The sequence below is a fragment of the Phoca vitulina genome, unplaced genomic scaffold, assembly GCF_004348235.1.
Source record: "Phoca vitulina isolate PV1807 unplaced genomic scaffold, GSC_HSeal_1.0 scaffold3, whole genome shotgun sequence".
NCBI classification, from domain to species: domain Eukaryota; kingdom Metazoa; phylum Chordata; class Mammalia; order Carnivora; family Phocidae; genus Phoca; species Phoca vitulina.
In genome coordinates, this window is record NW_022589706.1 from 1,301,956 (window position 1) to 1,317,298 (window position 15,343).

General features: G+C 58.3%; 1 protein-coding gene across 1 annotated transcript; it reads right to left on the bottom strand.

Moving 5' to 3' along the window:
• Positions 1-271: 271 nt before the first annotated feature.
• On the bottom strand, positions 272-4,219 carry MSX1 (msh homeobox 1). The gene is made up of 2 exons (XM_032397315.1): positions 3,685-4,219; positions 272-1,368 (listed from the first exon to the last, which is right to left on the bottom strand). The coding sequence occupies exons 1-2, from the start codon at positions 4,151-4,153 to the stop codon at positions 926-928; spliced, it is 912 nt and encodes a 303-aa protein (XP_032253206.1). The 5' UTR covers positions 4,154-4,219; the 3' UTR covers positions 272-925.
• Positions 4,220-15,343: the final 11,124 nt, after the last annotated feature.

The window sequence follows — 15,343 nt, forward strand, 5'->3', positions numbered from 1 at the left end:
TAATGCAGATCTGTCCTGCGTGTTCAAAAAGACACCCCCTTCTGTCCCTGAATATCCTGTTGTCACCTTTGAAAGGTGCCAGCGGAAAACTACCATCATGCTGAAAAGCAATTGCATATGTGAACAGAAGGCAAGAAGTAAAATCCAAATAAAAGCCTAAATCAATAAAGAGATCGTTTCTTGTAGCTTAAAATTAATTTATTTAACAAATATAGCTATAATATAAATGATAATAAAATTTCAAATATACAGTATATTACACACAATCCCTTCCAAAGGGATTCTTGAGAGTCACACAAATGTACTGTTAAATAGAAACAGGAGTTTTAAATTTTATTTTACAGTTTTTTCTGGTACTGGTGAGAGAGGTCCCTTCAACCTACCTTGGCAACGCATCTGTGTCACCCCCCTTCCCCCCACCGAAAGCAGACGTTGTGCAGTTGAAGTTCTCTGAAGTTTTCCGATGGAAGGACGGGGGTTTCCAACTCCCCTGGCATGCTCTTCTCTTTTTCTCCAACTGTTCTTATTTTCCAAAATCTTCACACGGGAGTTTCTCCGTGCGTCTCCTGCCTGGTGTCAGGACAGGACGCAGCCGCCTAGTGCCGGTCCGACCACTAACTCTGCTGGGGACCGCTGGGAAGTCTACACCTCTCTAAGTTTCTCCATCTGTAACACAAAGGGTAGATCTAGATTCTAGAAGAGTGTTAAGGGCCCCTTCCAGCCACTTTTGGGGGAGGGGATCAGACATAGGAGAGCGAACGCAGGGAGCAGCCGAGGATCAACCGGAGCAGCGTGGGGGTTAAAGGGGAAGGGGCCGGGCGGTGCCGAACAAGGGAGCTCGTTGGGGGGGATGGCACCTGCCGCTCGCAGGAGACCGGGGCTGGAGGAATCAGCTGGTACCACAGGGAGGCGACCCCGGGGCCCTCTATGTCAGGTGGTACATGCTGTAGCCCACATGGGCTGTGTAGAGTCCCACGGGCGCCACCGGCAGCGCGGCGCGCTGGAAGGGGCCAGAGGCCCCGTAGAGCGAGGCGCCCGCCGCGGCCGCTACCGCCGCGGGGCCGCCGAGCGGGAAGGAGAGGCCAAAGGCAGCCGGCGGCAGCATGGGCTTGGCGGCCATCTTCAGCTTCTCCAGCTCGGCCTCCTGCAGTCTCTTGGCCTTGGCGCGGCGGTTCTGGAACCAGATCTTCACCTGCGTCTCGGTGAGGCTGAGCGAGCTGGAGAACTCGGCGCGCTCGGCGATGGACAGGTACTGCTTCTGGCGGAACTTGCGCTCCAGCGCCAGCAGCTGAGCGGTGGTGAAGGGCGTCCTCGGCTTGCGGTTGGTCTTGTGCTTGCGCAGGGTGCAGGCCGGCGGGCTCAGCCGCCCTAGGGGGCCGAGAAAAAGGCAGGGGTTAAGAGAGCGGCGCGGGAGGGTAATCTGCCCACAAAGTAGTAAGAGCGGTCAGTAACAATACCAGCTATTCGTTTTCGTGGAGCATCTCGGTGCCAGGCACTGGGAGAGACACTTGGAAAAGGTTTTCTCCAGTGGCCACACCCCGCGGGGTAGACGTTCCTGTCTACTTCTTGCAAATGAGGAAACAAAGATTCCAGGTGAAACAGGCGCAGGTTCAAGGCCCGAACTTAACTGGGAAGAGGCGGAATGCCTTCATGCTAAGTGGCTGCTCAGGAGGGCCTTCCGCGGTGGGCTTCCTCCCACCGCCGCTGGTGTCCGAACGGTAGGTGTTAATAAGGTTGATGGAACACGCGGAAAAGGCCCTGCACCCAACCCAAGATCACATCTAGTTTCATGAATTGGCTAAACATTTATCTGTGCACACCAAGCCTTCAGCGCTAGCGTTGCGTGGCATCCAACCCAGATCTCCAAATTCCACTCTTTCCCTTGGAACAGCACGTTCCTACAAGGTTCTGAGGGCCGTCCCTGCGGACCCAGAGGTGGAGCAAAGCCGGCTGTCAGGCGGTCAGGGAGGTGGTACCACGGCCATATCTCAAATATATGAAGTGCCGGCGGGGGGGGGGGGGGTACTTCTGATTGTCTCAATTGTCTCTTGGATCTCTCCCACCCCCAGCGCCTTGGCCCTCTGGACACACACAAATGGGAGTGGCGGGGGGAGGGCGGGGGGGCTGCAATCACTTCTCCACCTGTGTCTGGGTTTGCAGAGATCAAAGGTGCCAAGCTTTTTCTTAGGGCTTCAAAATATACTTCAAGGACGGGAGGTGAGCGAGCACCTCGAGAGAGGGTTCCCGCAGGTCCGAGACTGAGTCCTCTGGGCCAGTCAACCCCTGCCACACAGGGCAGCCGTGGCCAGATAAAACATAGGACAAATTATTTCCAGGACAACGGGGATCACAAGGACTTTGGGGTCTGGGTGGAGGCCCTAACTGAATCCCCAAGTCCTGGAAAGGCCGCTTTCCCTACCCAGCAGCTTCTTCCCTTGGGAAAAATGAATTCAAGTCCAGAATGTTTCACCATGCGGGTTTTGCCTAAGCATGCATTTTTTCGTTGTTTTTGTGTGTGTGTGTGTGTGTGTTTTAATGATCCTTTGGGCTCACAGACCACCAGGATATGAGTCAAACGAAACCTCGTGTTAACATCCCCCCTTCTTCCCTGCTCCAGGCCATGGAGAGTCCGGGAAGCAGTTGGCCCCCGACTCGCTTTCCGCCCGGCCGCCCGAGGGGCGGGCGCCGAGGAAAACGTCACTGCCTTCGGTGGCGACAGCAGAGCCCTGGGCCACCTTCTCCAGCCATTAGGCCCAGGGAGGGGTTGGCCTTTCAAAGACGTTTAATCCCCAGATAAAAATCATTCCTCAGCATCACGCCATTGAATTCGGGTTGCTATTATGCCGCGCAAAATAATCGGAGGAAACGAGGAAAACTTGGGAATTTCCCGTGCTCCTGAAATATCTCCGAGCGTGTTTGCTGGGCAGGGAAGCCGGGGGGCCATGGGGCCTTGGAACGACCCCGAACGCGCCTTTGACGGCTGGAGTCCGCTTCAATGGGCCCAGTCGGCGGATTTGGGAGCTTCCCACCGCAATGGAGGGGGCGCCTCCCACTAATTGACTTGGTGCCCCGCCCCCTCCACTGGAACCTGAGCGCCCCCTCCCACTAAATGACCCATCCACCAGGAGCACTGAGTATCTGCCTGAAACTTGAAGGGGGAAGGGGGAATTTTGCAAGAGGTTAAGAACCTCTGGGAAAAGAGATACTTTAATGCGGGGGGTGAGGGCAGTCTTCTACGAGAAAGTGAAACTCTGAGCGCAGGGAAGATGTCCGCACCACTTGGACCCACCCGTAGGGATAACGGCGAAGTAACAGGGTTTTGGGGGCAGACTGGGAAGTGGGGACTCTTGGGGTCCTTTGATGGGGGCTGGAGGAGAGGGTGCCCAGACACCTTGTCCTACAAGTTAACTGCCAGCCGCAGCGTCCCCTGGCCAAGGCGAGGAGCCCGCGAAAGTGGACCGAGAGCTGGGTTTCAGCCAGGCCTCCACCCCTTTAGCTGATGCGATTGGGGAGAGGAGTAAACCCGGGCCTCCCCGCCAAACCCTCTGCAGCACCGGCTCCAGGTATCCAGCTGCAGGTACGCAGCCGCTGGAGACAGGCAGGCGCCGGCGCGCGGCCTGGCGCCCTCGGGTCCCGCACCCCCGCCCGGCCCCCTCCCCCGCCGCCTGGGTTCTGGCTACTTACTGGCCGGGGGCGGGGAGAAGCGGGGGCTCTGCATCCACGGGGTCCTCTCGGGCTTCTCGGGGCTCTCGGCTTTGACCAGCGCATCTTCTGGCAGCTTGAGAAGTCCTCCCACCGAGAAATGGCCCAGCGGCCGCGGCGAAGACGGCGCGTCAGGGGCTCCCAGCGACCCCGGCCGGGCGCCCAGGGGCGGCGCAGAGCCGCCCGCCGCCTGTGCGCCCTCGGAGGCCACCAGGGCGCTCTCCTTGGCCCCGGGCTTCCTGTGGTCGGCCATGAGCGCCTCCACGCTGAAGGGCAGGAGTGAAGGGGACACTTTGGGCTTGGCCCCCTCCTCGTCTGCGCCCATGGCGGCCGCCGTGGCCGCGGTGGCGCTGGGGGCCTGGCCCCCGCCTCCCCCCGCCGGCTTGCCGAAGGCGGAGTCCTCCACTTTGACACCGAGTGGCAAAGAAGTCATGTCAGCAGCCGGGGCCATGCAGAGCCGGGCCCCCCCTCCAGCCGCAGCACGGGCCAGCCGCCGGGCATGGGCTTCGGGCGGACTGGGAGCGCGGCCGGCCTTTGGGAGCGCCCGGGGCCCTGGCCGGGCGGGCCCTCGCGCGCGCGCCTCCCGCCCCTCCCCAGAAGGCCGGCTCCGGCGCTCGGGGCCTGGTTCTTCGCTGGCGCCGCCGCGCAGGCCGAGTTCCCGGGCGCACTCGCCGGCTCCGGGTCGGGCCGCAGCTCCCCAGAGAACTTGTTAATAAGGCGAGGCCAGCGCGGCGGCGGCCAATCAGCGCGCGAGGGGGCGGGCCCGGCGCAAGCCATTGGGCCGCGCTCCTGCGGACTGGCCCCGGGGCGCACTGGGCCGCGGGGCGCGCGGGACAGGGCCGGGCCCCCCGGAGGGCAGAGGAGGGGAGGGGGCGCGGGAGAAACTTTCTTCGGCGCTGCAGCCTGGGCCGCCTCTTTCCGGGTGCCCGTCGGTCTCTATTTTTCTGTGTTCCTGGGGGACTTCTCTTCTGCCCACCCCTCTCTCCCACGCCTCCCTTTTTTCTGTACTCCTTCCCTGGTTCTCTCTACCAAGGCTTCTCCTACCTTCTTCTTCAGTCAGCTGCTGGGTGCGTTTCTCTGTCCCCCTCCGATACCTGCCTCCCCTCTTCTGTACCACGATCATTTGAGATGAGTCATTTCATGAGTACTTCTTTTATAGTTTAAAAAATCCGCCTGGTTATTTAGTAGAAAGACGGGTTGTTAATTTCTTTTTCTTAAACACCTTTATTTTCTTCCTCTGTTTCAATCTTCCAAACTTTACCTCGGAGTAAAAGTGGGCCTTTGTCTCTTTCTAAGCGCTGGACTGAAGTTTGCCTAAAGAAGCCCCTCTCCTGGGGCGCTGTGGATGCTAAGGATAAGAATACATAATATTATCCGGGGTCGGTAATCGATTTTCATTCATGATGTGTACTTTTCCCCGCTGTGGACTTCCCCGGGAGGATTACAACACCTATACCGGCGACCAGCTGGGGGAAGGAGCCGCCGGGTCCTTTTGATATAGAACTTATTGAAATAAAAGCAGCAGAAACGTCAACAAAACACTGATCTGGCCTTAATGTGACCTCAAAGCGTCCGCGGAAACAAAAACACATCCCTGCCTCTGGGTCCAGGATGGCACAGGGGTGGGGAGGCACAATTGTGGGAGGGGGGCAGGGGGGAAAAGAGGACTGTTCCTGGGATGGAACCTTGGTAGCTGGGCTTGAGAACTTCTCTTTTGCCAGTTTCAGAGGAAACGTGATTTTTTTTTTTTTTCCTGCTTAAAAAAAATGGAGGAAAAGGAGTTGGAAGTGTGGGGAGACTTAAGATCTATGCAAAGTCGGGTCGGGGCTCGGCAGTTTTCTGCGCCTCCTTTTTATGGCCTCTTCTCCCGGGGCCCAGGCCGGCGGCTCCGGGGGAGCCAGCGGCGGTGATTGGCGGCTCACCGGGACCGGCCATTGATGACTGCGGGGTTCTAATCTCCAGGAAACACAAGGGGCTGCCGCGGCCATTTAGGGGTAATTATCCGAGCGCGGAGGGACAGCGAATTCCCTCGCCTTTTAACTGGGCCCAATAAAAGCTGTAGATTAGGGGCGTCCAGATTAAGGAAAATGAATTGCTAGAGCGGGAACTTTATTACCCTGACGGCGTCCGGGGTCTGGCGGGAGGGGTCGGCCTGCGGACGCCAGGGTGATCGGCAGCCTCACATCTGTCCATAGGCTCCAGAGATATGTGCAGGCCTTGGGGCGGGTTCAGGAATACTCGCATCTGTGACATTTACGTCTCCAGATTTCTTACTCACCCAAGACTGCAACACAAGCATGGGGCAGGGTTTGGGGCCTCTAGCTCGCGCGTCGGGCCCAGCTGGAGGCATGGGGCACCCTGCGGCCCATCTTAATCTCACCATACCCCAGGAGGAGGGGGCGGGGGCAGGACGAGTAGAGAGTCCTTCCACCGGGCAGCGAAACCGAGGTCCCGGAGGTACGCCTGAGGGTGCAAGGATAGGAGACCGTAGGACCCATTTTAGGGCTGACCGAACTGATGCTCAGCAAGGCTGTAGGCCGAACTCCCTGCTAGCAGCCCAGCCCGGACAGCGAACTTCCATTGCCTGCTTTTTCAATTTATCGGTCTCTGAAACAACACCCTACCGCCGAGCCGGAATCTCACTCTGCACTGGGGTTACAGGGGGAGAGGAAACCGATGGCCCTTGGCTCTTTAGGTCCTCGTGTCAGAAGCGAGCAGTTTGTCTTTCTGACCGGGGCTTGCTTTGTTCCAACGTCGTCTCCCGTCTCAAAATGTTTGACTCTCAGATCACTTTCAGAACCCGATATAACTAAGAACTTCCTCCGTAGGCAAATACGCATCAGTAAAAATAACTTCAGGGGCTCTGGACCCACTTGGAGCCCGCCAGCTAAGAACCCCTGTTTGAGGACAGAGCAGGGGCTCGAACCCCGAGAGTGCAGCCGCGCGACGCAGAGGGGTCTGGGGGCTGTCTCTGGCGGCGGCACAGCCAGGCCCAGCGCGGGCCGGGGGTCGGCCAGCCGGGCGGCGGGAGAAGGGCCGCATCGCTAATTGCGGGGATAAACAATCTGTCACGATCCCTCAGCGCGCCTAATAGGCAGACGAGGATGTTGTTTTTAGGCGCCAGCGGCGGCCCGATCAAAGGCAGCAGCCGGCGCAGGGGCCCTTGAAGTCGCGCCCCCGCCTCCTGGGAGCAGACCGCCTGCGCCCGCAGCCCCCCGGCCCTGCCGCCCGCCCCTAGGCATCCCAAGCCCGTCCGGAACCCCATGATATCTTTTTAGGTTCGGCCTGGGTTCGCGTCTGCTCTAGCCGGGCGCGGCGGGCTGGCCGGCTGCGTGCATTGCAAGGCGAGAAGAGTTGTGTCTGAAGAGGGAAAGGGGTTCAGAGGAGATTCCACGTGGAGTCCGTGCTCAGAATAGCGCGCGGCTCTTGCACCGAGCTGCCCTTGAGCTGCGGGGGTAGGGATGCCCGCGGTCTCAGGGAAGGGAGTTAGAGAAAAGAAACAAAATGTCTATGCGTCTCTCCGAGCTTGTGGTGCCCACGGGAGGAGAAGCACAAGTTTTGGGGCGGTGAGAGGGAGCACTCTGTGCGTTTATTTTTGTCTGGGCCTTTCCGGATTTCCCGGTTGGTGGGTTTCTCGAGCTGACAGGGCCGTGGGGGGCGGGGGGGGGGGGCCGCTGCGCGCGTTATCTCGCCTCCAGCACTAACCCCCAGGCGCTTCTACCCCGGCATTTCTCCGCGCGGCCGCAGCAGCCGAGAAAGCCGGGCAGTAATTCATGCCTGGCAAGGGCAGGGCTGGCCCGCAGCAGATAAAGCTCGGGGACTGGTGCTCGGCTAGCATCCTCGCGCGCTCCGCTCCATCCTCCTCAGTCCGGGGAGGCTTAAAGCACTCTCCGTCCCGCAACAAAGCGCCTCGGCGTTCAGGATCCTACAGACGGATTGCCCTGCGTCCACTCTCTGGGCCACTAAATGGTGATGGGTTTGGTCTTTTTCCTCCAAACGCCTATTTTAGGAGGGTGTGCGGCGGTGGAGGAAGGGTGGTGTTTTTAAACTCCCTCTTCGTAGGCAAAGACTAGTTTTTAGAGGTATCCCATCTTGAACAGCGCTATCACAATCTGGGTCTTGCCGCAAGGATTGGAAGAGCCTGCAGGCTGGCCCCTCACTTGGGCATTCGTTGTCGCCTCCGTCGGGTTTTTGTTTACGCCCCTCCCCCCCCTTTCCAATGCATTTTGTGGCCTCGACCCAGGAATCCCGCGTGCATTTTTAAAAATGTGCAGCTCAGTGGGATCCCCCGGCAATTAGCGAGCCCCAAACAGTCCTCTTTAATAGAATGAATATGCTATGAAAACCGATTACCCGGAACGATTTATTTTGGTGGGAATTCACCAATCTCCAGGAGGGCGGCGGAGGGGGAGAGAGAGGAGGTATTTTGTCCTGAGGTTGGGGGTGGGGGGTGGGGGTTGACGGATAGACAGAAAGCACGAACTCGGGATCCCCCAACCTGCGGAGGGGGCCTCCCAACCCCGCGTCTTCCAATCTTTTGCCCTCTGTCGCCTGGAAGTGAATGGCTGGGAGTCAGAGGTTTGGGAAACTGTCTGGGAGTCACTGATGGTATCCTTCGGGAGGATTTCACAGCTTCCCAGAGAAAAACTCTGAAGAGCTGGGAACTCCAGAGAGTCTTCAGCTACTGGCTGAATACCCACAGCAGGGATCCAGATCAACATGCTTTCTGCTTTCCTGGGACCTGGACAGAACTGAAGTCTTTTAAGAGTTTAGGTGCCCTTCTTTAACGCAAAGTCCAAAAAAAAAAAAAAAAAAATACTTGTAAGAAATGTTTTCTCCTCCTTGCTAATTCCTCCGCCTTAAGTGGGCCCCGCTTGTACCGTGGAACTGCCCAAGTGTGGTGGATTTCACCCAGCGCCAGGAAGAAATAGACAAGTCCGACTCCCGGCTCCTTCTCCCCTTCCCGCCCCTCCCCCACTCGCTTCTTTCCCCTCGCTCAGGCTGGGGCTTCCTTGTGTCTTTAAGTTCGGAAGCGGGTGAGGGGGCCTGGATCCGCGGGGGAGAGAGGGGCCCCCTTTCAAATGGCCCAAATTAATGTGATCGCGACATGAGGGTGCACTTGGGGAAGATGAAAGCGGAGGCCGGCCGGCTCCTCCTAGAGCTCTATAATTATAGATAATATATCCCATTTCAAAGCAATTAGACCAATCAGGCGTAACGAACCACTTTGCTGCCGACGAATAACAAAGGCGCACGGTTGTTTAAGCCCAGAGATGTCAGGCAGACCCCGAGGCTCCGGGGGCCGACCAAACGTCTTCCATCCTGGCTCTGCCCACCCCGGGCCGAGGAGGGCTCGCCCTTCTCCCCGCCAGGCGCTGCCCAGCCCGCTGAGGGCCCCGACTCGGTTCCGACAAAGGTTAGGGGATTGGAGGGAATGGGGAGAAAAGAATTGACTTTTATTGAGCTGGTGGTGTCAGGCCTCTCGTCAGAGGTCTCGAAAACTTTATCCGATTTAATCCTCTCTACCCTGGAAGACAGGCATTATTATAGGGCCCCCGCCCCGCCATGAGAAAACAGAGTCAGAGAGGTAAAGTGTCTTGCCCAGGGTCGCACAGCTAGTTAGTGGTGGCGCTGGGATCCGGATGCAAGTGGGTCTGAACCCCCAAAATGCACTCCTTACACTGCAGGGAGCGATCTCTCTCACTGCGCTTTCAAGAGACGAAATGAATGCATTGAAATACCGCAGATGCCCGCCGCTTTTGGTGGCACCTCCTCCTAGCCCCGCCCCCAATCCACAAAATGGGTGTTGGGTTCAGCTCATAGTGTACTTCTCTCCTGCTCCTCCCCTCCGCCTGCCTACCACCTACTTGAGAGTCTTGTAGACTGTTCAGTTTTTCTATGAATTTATCAAATGCCCAGGATCTCAGGTCTCTCAGAGAAAAAAACAGACAGACTGCGAAATGGCTCAGCAGCCAACGGCTGAGTGTCAGTTTTTCTGAGCCTCGGTTTATCCACTTCAAAGTGGGCACACTGTTCCCCAGCTCAGATACAGTAAGGTTGGCCCTTGCTGCTCCCGCAGCTCCTCGCCAGGCTGACTCTGCTCTGTGGCAGGTTCCCGGCACTGCGAGCCCTTGGCATGGGGGTGGGGGAGAGGAGTGCTAGGGCCTTCCTCTGGGCCGGTGGATTCCACCCCTGCAGGAAGATCCAGGGAGGCCCGAGGTACCTGTGTTGGTGGGGAACCTCGGGTTTCAACCCAGCTCCGCAACCCTGGGAAAGAGACAGAGGGAGAGACCTAGACAAGGCAGGGAGGGAGGGGCAGGAAGGCAGAGAAGCCCAGGCAAAAAGAGACTCAGTTACAGCCATGGATACAGCCAGGCTGACAGCCAGATCCTCCCGCGATCCAGACACTCCTGAGAAACTAAATATTAAGTGAAATGGAAGGCCAGTTTGGGGTTCTGGGGAAATCCAGAGCTGACACTAGAAAAGAGAGCAGTGGAAGGGAGTCTAGGGAGTGGTCCTCATAAACATTGCCCCCGCTTGCCATCAGGGCAGCCCACAGGACTTTGCGGGAGGTGCCCCTTCTGGGAGGAGGGATGGAGAACGAGGTTGGGGGAGCCCACGGCCCCCTCCCACCTCGACTCCCACCCCATTCCTCTTTCTCTGGTCTTTCTCCCCCGGGCCCCTGGCTTCTGACATTCCTTCTCTACATCCTCTTTCTCTTTCTCTCTCTCTCTCTCTCTCTCTCCAAATGGGTCTCTCTCTTGGTCTTTTTGGGTGGATCTCGAAGCCTCTATATCTTCCTCTCTCTGATCTCTGTCTGTGGTTCTGTCTCTCTCCAGTGCTGTGTTTCTTTTCTCCCCCTGCCTGTCTGTCCCTTTCTCAGATGGAGTCTCTCCCCGCCCCCCCCCCCCCCCCCCCCCCCCCCCCCCCCCCCCTGGGACTCCCCCCCCCCCCCCCCCCCCCGCCCCAGGCACCCATGATTCAGTTAGAATTACTGCCCTCAAGTCACTCAGAAGCTAATGCAACTCCAGCCAGTTCTGTCTGCAGATAGTGTCCAATTTCTGGAGCAGCCCTTCACACCTTCAAGAGCAGTGGGGAAGCGTCCCTCCCTGCCCTGGCGCCTGCCTCTCCTGCCAATGGCCTCGAGCTAGTCATTTCTCCTCTGCGTCTCAGTTTCCACATCTGGACTGTGAGCCACACAATATACCTTCGTCCTAGGGTCAGTGGGAGGATAGGAATGGAGGGTGGCAGAGGTTCAGCCCTGCGGAGAGGCAGGCCATTGATCCTGCTCTGCTCTGGACCCAGCGAAGGACACCAGACCCCACCCCACCTGCCCCTTCCCTCCAGACCTGGCCTGAAGGGGACGACCCCTCCCCGCAGAGTCTGGACCCTCTTGCACTTTCTTCGCACCAAACCTCAGCCATCCAGAAAAGACAGCGACTGGCCTCTGCCCTATACTCCCCTCCCTCCCTCAGGCCTCGGGGATCCTGGAGCCTCCCTTTCCTTGCCTGTGAGCTGGGACCAGAATGTTCATCCCATGAAGTGAGCTGGGGTGCTCCCGGAGCGGCAGCTGCCTTCCTGGGGGGGGGGTGAAAGGCTAGGGGAGGCAGTTGCCGCGAACCCTCCAGCATGCAGTAAGCGCTCAATCAGTGCGCAATGGAACACCCGCGTTGCATAGATAGGGACACTGAGGCCCAGACTGAGAGAACTGGCACTAAAATGCGGGTTCCCCAATCCTAACCCAGTGCTCATCCTTCCCCGCCCCCCCCCGGGCGGGGGGGGCCGGTGGGTGCCAGTGGGAACCCGCCCTGACTGAGCACCGATTATGTACCAGGTGCTTCAAATGCATCACGACAGTTACTTCTCACAACAGTTTCCGAGGTGGGCATCCCTCTTTCCTGATGAGAAAACCGAGATTTGGAGAGTTGAAGCCGCGTGCTTCGGGCCGCGCCGCTGGGCATCGCAGACACCTGGACCGGTTCCAGCGCCAGGACGGTTTTCCCTGAGCCACGCGTGTAGGGGAGAGTGGGAATGTCTGGTGTCCCCCTCCCAGCCTCTGGCATGGGGTAGGTGGGCCGTGGAGGTTGTAAGTGCCGGAGGCTTTAATGCAGTTCTGTTTTCCTTCACCTCCAGCGGGTTTGGCACTGCGTTGTCCAGGCGTGCGGCGGGTGCCCAGACCTGCAGGTTCTGGGTGCGCGCTGAGGGGGCGGGGCCACGACTCCAGCGGAGCCACGCCCCTCCGGATCTGGGGATCCCGGCCCCGCCTGCCAGCGACCCCAGCGAGTGGACAGCGCCCGCCTAGACCCCAGTTCCTGCATCCGTGTAATGGACGCCGCTTTGCGGTGCTCCCTGAGACTGTGTGAGGAGGATCTGAGTCCAAGGAAACTGGAAAACTGAAGAGTGGAAGGCCAGGTTGGGGAATAAGTCCTAATAATAGTAGTTAACACCTAGTGACAATTACTATTGGCAAGCACCGTTCTGAGCTCGTATCTTGACACTTTTAATCCAAGCAACAACTCTGTTTTTATCTCTAGTTTACAATATGGGGAAACTGGAGTTAAATAGTTAACAGGAGAAAAAAAACAACAAAAAGGCATGGAGTGTTCTAAGATTTCTCCTGGCACCCCAGGGGATTTTCATTGCGCCCCACAGCATGGATGTACCCACTTTGGAGACCCCTGCCCTCGACTCCTTGACGAGAGAAAGGCAGAGAAGGCTGCAAAGCTTTGCCCATCCACAGGGCGTGGTGCTTCCGGCTGCCCCTGCTCTGATCCCCATGAGTGGGCATCGGTCTGGCTTCCCCTAGCAAGCTTGTGTGGTCCCCTGGGACTAGCACAGGGCCTGCCTTAAAGAGGGGACACTTCAGAGGAGAGGTGGCTGGATGACTAGCAGGTCACAGTAAACTTTCAGCACCAGCCAGACTCCTGGTCCAGAGCACCCCCCATTGGGCCAGCTGCACTGCGGCAGGAGATAGGGCCAGAGAGCTGAACCTTGGGGTCAAGGGTAAAGACAGTCCATCTTAGTGCTGATGGAATAGTTCTTGAACGACGCTTTTAAAAGGACACTGAAGTCAGTCCCCCTTAGTTGTTGGCTCTGCTGCCTTATAAATCTCCCTTGAACTTGAAGGGGAGTTCTAGCTGCCTCTTCCTCTGAAGACAGGCATCTGAAGCCCAGAGGGGTCACACAACGTGCTTGGTGTCACTCAGAAAGGCCTGCACGGACTCCAAGTCCTGGCCAAGCAGGCCACCTCCGCTCCGCAGCGCCTCCCCCGGCCGCGTGGGGAACGCCAACCTTGGGGCCCCGGAGGCTGGGAGGACTCGGCCCTGGGGCATTCATCTACAGGCCCCACCCTTCTCCGAAGGCTGAATTTCCCTCCCTGGGCCTTTCTGGGGAGGAAAAGTATTCTCCCAACAGCCTCCTCCCCAACTTTTCAGGCAAGAATGAGCAAACTCTCCCATGGCACCTCTCCAGCCGGTGGTGCCCCCAACCCCCTTGGGCTTCCTCCCCAGCCAGGGGTGCACAACAGCCCTACCTGAAGGGGACCCTTTCCATCCCTGGGGAGACCTCCTATCTGATGGAAAGGTGGGCCCCTGGCCGCAGCCCAATTAAGTGAAAAGGGATCCGGCCTTATCAGGTTCAGGGGTAGTCCCCGGCGGTGGTCCCGCGGCGGCCCCGGAGGGTCGCTGTCTGTTTGATTTTCCTGCTCAGACACACTTGTTTAAACAGACCCCTCAGGGCCTCCAGTAACCTGAGCCAGCAGGGAGTGTGATTGCCAGGTAAGGGGAGGCCGGCTCGGGATTGGGGGAGGGAGAGGGAGGGCGGGCGGGAGAGAAGCGGAGGAAGCCACCTTTAGAAAGCGGAGGAGTCTCCACAGTGTGCTCTGTGCGTGCGGAGGTACTAACCCTCTCCAGCCTCCCTTTCTTGTTCTGGGTGAGGATTAATTGACTAAGAACACCTCCTAAGTGTTTGGAGCTGTTCCTGACACAGCCCGGGGGCTCAGTGTGGTGCTTGGCCAGTCTGTTCCAGCCAACACAGCGCCCCCGCCCCACCCCGCCCCAGGAGGGTACTGCTGTGCCCTTTTAAATAGACGAGGAAGCGGGGGTCCAGAGTCGCACAGTGACTTCGATGGGCCAGTGTCTAGAGACAGCATCCCAAACCAGCCCTGTGACCCCCAAGCCATGTCCTTTCGTCCCCACCACACCCTGGAGCCTGGCTCCCAGCTCCAGCTCAGGGCCCTGCACCTGCGCAGTGTGGGGAGGAGCACAGCCCGCTGGAGGTGGGGCCGCGGAGTCAGCAGACCCCTCAGCAGGGCCCGTGAGGCTCCTCGGGATCCGTGCCCTCCTTCTCCCCACATCTCCCAACCCTACCTCCCTCCCTCTCGCCCCTCCCCTGAAACCTGGCTCAATCCTAGGCCACCCTGGCTCCCCGAAGTTGTCCAAGCACTCCCGCGGGGGGAGGGAGGGCGCGGTGGGCACGGGGTGTTCTCTCTGCCCGGTTTTTCTCTTCTCAGACACCCTCAGAGCTCCATCCCTCTCTTCCTCCCAGATCTCTGCTGCAATGTGCCTTTCTCAGAGAAGGCTCCCTCCACCACCTTCTCTAAGGCACCAGAACTCCCCCCCAGACCACGGGTCCCTCTATGCTGCTGATTTTTCTCCATGGCACACACTGCCATTAGACATTTTATTATCTCTCTTTCCTAGTTTGTTATCTGTCTCCCCCCCCCACCCCACCCCTTCACATTCAGCCCCATCAGGGCAAATGCTCGTTTTGTTCACCAAGCACAAGGCCCAGCACATAGCAGATGCTCAGGAAATATTTCCAACTGACTGAACAAATCTCCCATATACTTGTTGTGTCTTTAGGGAAGTTGTTGATCTCTTCATGTCTCGGTTTTCTCAACTGGAAAATGGGCCTAACCCACCTACCCACCTTACGTTGTGAGGATACACAAGATAAAGCCTACTGGGCACAGTGCCTGGCACTGAGGAAGCCTGAGGTAAAACTTGTTTTCTGACTAAAAGAGGTCAGTGGGCTCTCGGGAAGATTCCTGTCATGCAATGGAGGGATGTGACAGGAAGGGCCACGGTGACGGATGTTTATAGCACGTCCCAGAAGATACATACACTTTCCTTCTCACACATTATCTGAGCCTTGCAATGACTATCTGAGCTGATGAGGAGATGTTTGAATCTTTTTCTAGGCGGAAGGCGGAGGCCCAGAGAAGTCAAGACACTTGTCCAGATGCAGCACAGCTGGGGAACTCTTTCACATTCCCAAGACAACTCTCCGGGCCCCGCTCCAAATCCCCATCCAGAGGCTGGCAGCTTGTGGGCCAGTACCCTCGGACCAGATCTGGGTGCTGTCCTTGGAAGGACTGGTGCGCATGTTCACATCGTGTGGCTCCTTCTCAGGTGCCAGGCAGCTCCCCGGAGGAGGACCCTGGGGCCCAGACAGCCTGTGAGGTGGGGGCCCGGAGGACCGGACAGGGTTTGGACGTGCCAGGTGGAGGAGAATACGCCAGTTCAGAGAAGAACAGCAGGGAGGTGGGAAGGGGCAGGGTGCGCGGGTGCGCAGGGTGCGCAGGCCGGGGAGGCGACCCCAAGGCTCCGCAGCAACCCTGTCTGCCTTCTGGCATTCCCAG